Source organism: Microcebus murinus, chromosome 4 (genome assembly GCF_040939455.1).
Source record: "Microcebus murinus isolate Inina chromosome 4, M.murinus_Inina_mat1.0, whole genome shotgun sequence".
In the NCBI taxonomy this organism is placed as follows: Eukaryota; Metazoa; Chordata; class Mammalia; order Primates; family Cheirogaleidae; genus Microcebus; species Microcebus murinus.
Window position 1 is genome coordinate 50,707,922 of NC_134107.1, and position 7,207 is coordinate 50,715,128.

The window sequence follows — 7,207 nt, forward strand, 5'->3', positions numbered from 1 at the left end:
CGCTCCTCCGGCCATGCGAACCCGCACAAATCACCCCTGCCTGGACAGGGCGCCAGGGCTGACGAAAATGCAGATGTCTGGGTTTCACTCCAGCCCTGCAGGATCACAAACTGTATGTGGCATCACCCAAGCATCCGCATTCCAAACCAGCCCCGGGCGGAGAGGTTCAGGGAGTTTGGGAACAATCGCCCCACGCCCAAGTTCCCACATATCACCAATTCAGCTCCACGACTGCGGTGGGGCCGCGCCTCAACCGAGCTTGGTCCTCTCCTTTTGGTCCCGCCCCGCTTCTCAGCGCGGATTGGTGGCGGGGAGAAACTCTGGTGCTGATTGGGCAGCGGCGGAGTCGCTCGTGCAGACTGTAGGGTTCGGGTGCTCCAGAGTGCTAAGTTTATCTGCAGACCAGCGACCGCGCCAGCAGCGAATCGGATCTCTATGGAGGTGGCATAGACGATATCCCTGAGCTGAGAGCATCACCCTGTCCCCGATTCCTTCTTTCCTCTATTTTGTTTTTCATTCCCTTCCCTTCCCCTCCCCCCTCCAGTCCGCGACGACTGGCTCTTGACCCTGTTCAGGCCTCGGTGAAGGTGAGGAGCAGAGTCGCCACCGCTGCTAAGTGGTGCGCTCTGAAATGGCCGCTGCCTTGAGCTGTCTAAAATGGCGGTCGCAGGCTCAGCTGGGGACCGCGGCGCTGCTGTGCAGCCCAGCCGCGGCGAAGACCGTTCTCTCCATCGCTGATGGAGATGAAATAGAAAGATGGTGTTGGGTGCTGAGATGTTTTCAGGTGGTCGTTAGCTGAGGCGGCTGTCCGGGGACGCGAGAGGAGTCCTGAGACAAGGGTGGGCTGCGACAGGAAGCTAGCCCCCAGATGTGGCGGTCTGCGGGCAGCGCGCACCTGTGACAGGCGGGCGCTAAGGGATAGTTGGCCCACGCCGCACATCTAGGCGACTGGTGAAAGAAACATTTAGATGTTGGACGTGGTGTCGGCACCCACCTCCTGCCTCGCCTTTACGGCTGCCCTGCGCTCTGACCCTGCCCTCCTGCCAAGGATGTTATTCACAGCTGGAATCACCTGAGGGTGGGGGTGGTGAAAGGGTTGTGTTACCTGTCTGTTTAACCGGAAGATGACACCAAAAAATTTAAAAAAAAAAAAAAAACCACAAGAGTTCCTCCGCCCCCTTTCAGGGAGTGGGATGGAAAGTTTACTCAGGGGAGACCAGATTCTTTGTCCTCGAGAAATTGAGGAGAAGCACCTCTGAAGAAGTAGGGATGAGGACATTCTTTCTGAAAACAAAACTTCCTACTTTCTGTGCCCTTCTCTGGCAGTGAGGGAGAGGGATCCTAATTTTTTAGGTGAACCAGGGCTCCACAATGTTCTCTTCCAAAATCCAAATTGAGACTTGAAGGAGAATCTACTACTCTTTTGCTCCCAATATGAAGTAGGGCTTTCTGCTGTTGCCGGTATGAGACCCTTAACTTTCTGGCAGGTGTAATCCATTGTTAATCCATTTCACTACAGAGCCCAGCAACTTGTGGTAGCCAGATTTTTTTCAGTGCTTCAGAAATTAAAAGAGTATTCAGGAACACACAAGTACTGGCTACACTCGTGGTCTGTATAGTTGAAACTTTTTGGGTGCTGTGCTTGGTTTTTTGCATACATGGTGGTAAGTCAGCAGATAACTTAACCTTTCTGTGTCTTTTATCTCTAAAGTGAGGTTATTAATGTTCCTGAACTCCAGTAGATGAATTGATCTATATGAGGAAATAAGCACAGTTATTGGCACATAATAAACAGTGTTCACTCAAACATTGGTTACCTGAGAAGATTAGGTATTGAGGGAACAAAAATGGTTAGGGCAAAACACATATTTCATATGACACTTCCATATATAATTACATTTTTGATTTAATGCTTAGTTTTAGAGACAAGATGAGGCTAGGCCGGGCGAGGTGGCTCACGCCTGTAATCCTAGCTCTCTGGGAGGCCGAGGCGAGTGGATTGCTCGAGGTCAGGAGTTCAAAAGCATCCTGAGCAAGAGCGAGACCCCGTCTCTACTATAAATAGAAAGAAATTAATTGGCCAACTAATATATATATAAAAAAATTAGCCGGGCATGGTGGCGCATGCCTGTAGTCCCAGCTACTCGGGAGGCTGAGGCAGCAGGATTGCTTGAGCCCAGGAGTTTGAGGTTGCTGTGAGCTAGGCTGACGCCACGGCACTCACTCTAGCCTGGGCAACAAAGTGAGACTCTGTCTCAAAAAAAAAAAAAAGATGAGGCTATACTTTTTAAATTTAGGTTTAGTTTCTGCAAGTTTTTTTAAAAATGCATTTCTATGAAGTTACTAGGTAGAGGAGCATCCCAAGACAGTAAAATTGTTGGAGTACTAAACAGGATGAAAACATTAGAATTTTTACTGTGCTAGGCATCTTCTGTTCCAGTCCAAGATCTACATTGCAGTGAAGAATCATTTGCACTGCCTACATCCAAAATAACTTAATTAATGGTCATCTTACAGGTTTGTATTAATTCTACATGTTGCAGTGTCTAATTTTAATTTTTCTCATTCTAGGCTTTTGGTTACTCCCTTTGCTACCCCATACCTTAATTTTATTCTTTTGAAGAGTCTGCCTTTCAAGCTGCCAAGGTGAAACGAGTGACTGCAGAAGGGAATACTCCTTATTTCAGGTATCTTATTCTCTAGCTGTTAATAGAAAACCATTTTGATTCAGGATCTAATATGAGAATACAAAGCTTACTCTATAGCCAAATTATAAATAAAAAGTAGCTATTATATGTGGATAGACAAAATTTGTATACCTTTACAGGGCTAATTGTATTCTTTAGTAATCCTTAAATAGCGTTGCCCTTTTCGTTATATTCATTTTTAATTACATGAGGAATAAACCTATTAAAATAAGAGTTTATGTTTTCTGTAGGTCCTGATTAAATCTTCACTTACAGTATAGTAGAATGCAGAAGAATCAGTAAAAATATACATTACTTTTAATGAGCCTTACTTTAGATAATATAAACATTTATGTAATTTTGAGTCCAGAGAAATGGCACCTAACTTTTGGACTACAATTTATTCTTCATCATTAACACATAATATTTAGGATACAGTAAAATTCTGTGTCTTGCAAAATTTTGAGCTGTGTATGTGTTTTTAATACACCTCATCAGAATTGTTGCTAGCCCTGAAGGGAGACTTCAGATGTATAATAGTATCAACAATTAATACATCTAATGGCAATAAGCATCAGAAAGTTAAAAGCACTTTCAAGATACTATATACCATGAGACAGGGTTGATAAATTATGGCCCATACTGTCTGTTTTTATACATAAAGTTTTATTGGAACATACCCATGCTTGTTCTTTCATGTATTACCTATGGCTGCTGTCATGTCACAACTACAGAGTTGAGTAGTTGCATCAGAGACTATAGGGCCCACAAAGCCAAAAATATTTATATATGGCCCTTTACCAAAAAAAAGTTTGCCAACCCCTATCATGAGACATATTCTTCAAAGTCCCTTTCTTAAAAATATGCTTATGAACTCTTCAGTATTTCTTAGCTCATTGATTCCCAAATTATGTTTTATAGAATATTAATATTCCCTAAGTTAATGTTTTGAGGAAAAGATTTATGCTAACAGTAGTTTAAGTTGATTTTTATATAAGTTTATTTAAATATAAGATTAAGACTACTAAACACATTGCTATAGCTTTTATTTTTATGTGATAATCTACCTTTAAGAAAAGGTGTGCCATACCAGAGAGCACCAGGAAGTCGCTTGAGAGATCACCTGATACACGAACGTATGATGTTCCATCTGCGCATTGATGCATAGGCAGCATTTACAAATTAACTGATGTCTTACTGTATATCGTCTTTTTGATGATTGCTCATCTTCTTTGTATCCTGTCTTATAATTTCAACACATTTGTGATACTCGATGTTTATTCTAAATTAACCATGTTTTGTACCACAAACTCATTGCCCATGGATCTGTTGCTGAAACAAGGAAATCTTAAACAAGAAGTAGAATCTTTTTGTTATCAAATTGTGTCTGAATCAAATGATCAAAAGGTTGGAGTATTACAAAGTGAAGATGAACAGTTGCAGCCTTCAGTTTCTAAAAAATCAGAAAGTGAGCTTTCCAGGGTCAAATTTATATCCAATTCCAACAAAATAGCTTTTAGTAAGAAACCAAAAAGAAGAAAATATGATGAAAGTTATTTGTCTTTTGGATTTACTTACTTTGGAAATAGAGATGCACCTCATGCTCAGTGTGTGCTATGTAAGAAAATTTTATCAAATAGCTCCTTGGCCCCTAGTAAGCTTCGAAGACATTTGGAAACTAAACATGCAGCGTATAAAGACAAAGACATAAGCTTTTTCAAGCAACATCTTGATTCACCTGAAAATAATAAACCCCCAACACCTAAAATTGTCAATACAGATAATGAAAGTGCTACGGAGGCATCATATAATGTAAGTTACCATATAGCCCTGAGTGGAGAGGCTCACACAATTGGAGAATTGCTTATCAAACCTTGTGCGAAAGATGTAGTGATGCGGATGTTTGATGAACAATATAGTAAAAAAATAGATGCAGTACAACTATCAAACAGTACTGTTGCACGTCGAATTAAGGATCTAGCTGCTGACATTGAAGAAGAACTTGTTTGTAGACTGAAAATTTGTGATGGGTTTTCACTGCAGCTAGATGAATCAGCTGATGTTTCAGGACTTGCTGTGCTGCTTGTGTTTGTTCGTTATAGGTTTAATAAGTCCATTGAAGAAGACCTACTACTGTGTGAATCTTTGCAGAGTAATGCTACTGGTGAAGAAATATTCAACTGCATCAACAGTTTTATGCAGAAACATGAAATTGAATGGGAAAAATGTGTTGATGTTTGTAGTGATGCTTCTAGGGCAATGGATGGGAAAATTGCCGAGGCTGTCACCTTGATAAAATATGTGGCTCCTGAAAGCACCAGTAGTCACTGCCTATTATATAGACATGCACTAGCAGTTAAAATAATGCCTACATCTCTAAAAAATGTGTTGGATCAGGCAGTACAAATCATCAACTATATTAAAGCTCGACCACATCAATCCAGACTACTAAAAATTTTATGTGAAGAAATGGGTGCCCAACACACAGCACTTCTCCTAAATACAGAGGTGAGATGGCTTTCTCGAGGTAAAGTTCTTGTAAGACTTTTTGAGCTTCGACGTGAACTGTTGGTTTTCATGGATTCTGCTTTTCGACTCTCTGATTGTTTAACAAATTCATCTTGGCTGCTAAGACTTGCATATCTCGCAGATATTTTTACTAAATTAAATGAGGTTAACTTGTCAATGCAAGGCAAAAATGTGACAGTTTTTACAGTGTTTGATAAATTGTCATCTTTGTTAAGAAAATTGGAATTTTGGGCCTCATCTGTAGAAGAAGAAAACTTTGATTGTTTCCCCACACTCAGTGACTTTTTGACTGAAATTAATTCTACAGTTGATAAAGATATTTGTAGTGCCATTGTACAGCACCTAAGGGGTTTGCGCTCTACTCTGTTAAAATATTTTCCTGTAACAAATGACAATAATGCTTGGGTTAGAAATCCTTTTACAGTAACTGTTAAACCAGCCTCATTAGTAGCACGGGACTATGAGAGCTTGATTGATTTAACATCCGATTCTCAAGTAAAACAAAATTTCAGTGAACTTTCACTAAATGATTTTTGGAGTAGCCTAATTCAAGAATACCCAAGTATTGCAAGGCGTGCAGTTCGTGTACTTCTTCCTTTTGCTACAATGCATCTGTGTGAAACAGGGTTTTCATATTATGCTGCAACAAAAACAAAATATAGGAAAAGACTTGATGCTGCACCTCATATGCGGATACGACTTAGCAACATTACACCTAATATTAAACGGATATGTGATAAAAAGACACAAAAACACTGTTCTCATTAAAATTGGAGGGTTTTGCATGTCTCTTGATAACCAAATGTAAGATGAAAATAAAAGATGATTTACTTCATCTCTGGTGTTTGGAAGTTTAAAATGATTGAATTTTTTTAATACTTATATTTTAAGAAAGTTAAAGAATCAGGAAAATAAACATACTGTGTTGTTATTGATATTTCTTATTTACATTGTAATTTCAAAATGCTACATGGTCATAACTGGGAAATGATGATCCATATGATAAAGTCCCAATTCCTTAGCATATCTCTTCAGGATCTAATCTTTATCAATCTTTCTAACCATGCCTACCTTGCATCCCTCCAATCCCATGGAACTTCTTGCCATTCCCTAAACTTATTAAACTGTTCATGGTTTTAAGTCTCAAAAAACTATTGTCCCCATCTTGTTTCCTGACAGACTCATAATTGCTTTCAATACTTTGGCTTAATTTATCTCAGGTACTTTCATTCTCTGTATCTTTCTATTTTGACCCTATTTCCCACTGTTGTATTTAATTTTTGTGTCTTTCTGAACTGTGAACTCCTGGTGGTCTCATGATTCCCAGTGTTTCTGAACTGAGCTTTTAGAGGTTCTTATCCAGCTCTGCATCTCCATTATCTGGCAAAAGGCTTTACTAAACTAAATGCTCAATAAAGAGAAAACAATGTTTGTGAAAGTGAACCAATAAAAAATGAAATAGGGGTTTCCTGCCATTCATTCATTGGCATGGTGGCATGTGTACATAATACTACCCTTTGTATTTTGGGCTCAGTTATTAGCTAGAATTCAGTGTGGCCATTATGCAGAAGTCATTGAGGGAATGTCGTAGTTTTGTGATCAAGCTTTAACTGTTGAGGGAGAGGGGAGCCAAGTATGTAGAACATTTTCAGATACTATGTTTCTCAGTTTCTATAAAGATTGTTGCAAATTCCATATACTGGACTCTAAATTAATGAGACTTTACTCATTACTGTACTTAAAGATGCTTAGACTGGAAATCATTTTTTTTTTTAATACTATAAAAGATTCTTGACTGACTTTTCTGTATCTGGGCTACTTTTCCCATGTCACATCACACAACACAGGTCACCAACTCTGTTAAATATTGGTTGCTACTGTAGATAACCATTGCTTAATCTCACTTATACATATCTATCTCCCATTTTGGGGAGTAGGGATATCCCCTCCATTAAGGCAAAATGTAGTAAAATGACTAAATTCTAATGCCT

At 39.5% G+C, this 7,207-nt stretch overlaps 1 protein-coding gene across 2 annotated transcripts; it reads left to right on the forward strand.

Annotated features, from left to right (window-relative positions):
- The first annotated feature begins 348 nt into the window (after positions 1-348).
- ZBED5 (zinc finger BED-type containing 5) lies at positions 349-6,051 on the forward strand. 2 transcript variants are annotated; one of them, XM_012755804.3, is made up of 3 exons: positions 349-587; positions 2,572-2,687; positions 3,762-6,051. In XM_012755804.3, exon 3 carries the CDS (start codon positions 3,903-3,905, stop codon positions 5,982-5,984), a length of 2,082 nt encoding a protein of 693 aa, XP_012611258.1. In that variant the 5' UTR covers positions 349-587; positions 2,572-2,687; positions 3,762-3,902; the 3' UTR covers positions 5,985-6,051. The 2 variants fall into 2 exon arrangements, with proteins under 2 accessions (XP_012611258.1, XP_012611260.1); XM_012755806.3 differs by having other exon boundaries at positions 3,767-6,051.
- The last annotated feature ends 1,156 nt before the right edge of the window (positions 6,052-7,207 follow it).

Excerpts from the sequence above, each read along its gene's own strand:
- ZBED5 (XM_012755804.3), top strand. The coding sequence starts at position 3,903 with ATGATTGCTCATCTTCTTTGTATCCTGTCTTATAATTTCAACACATTT.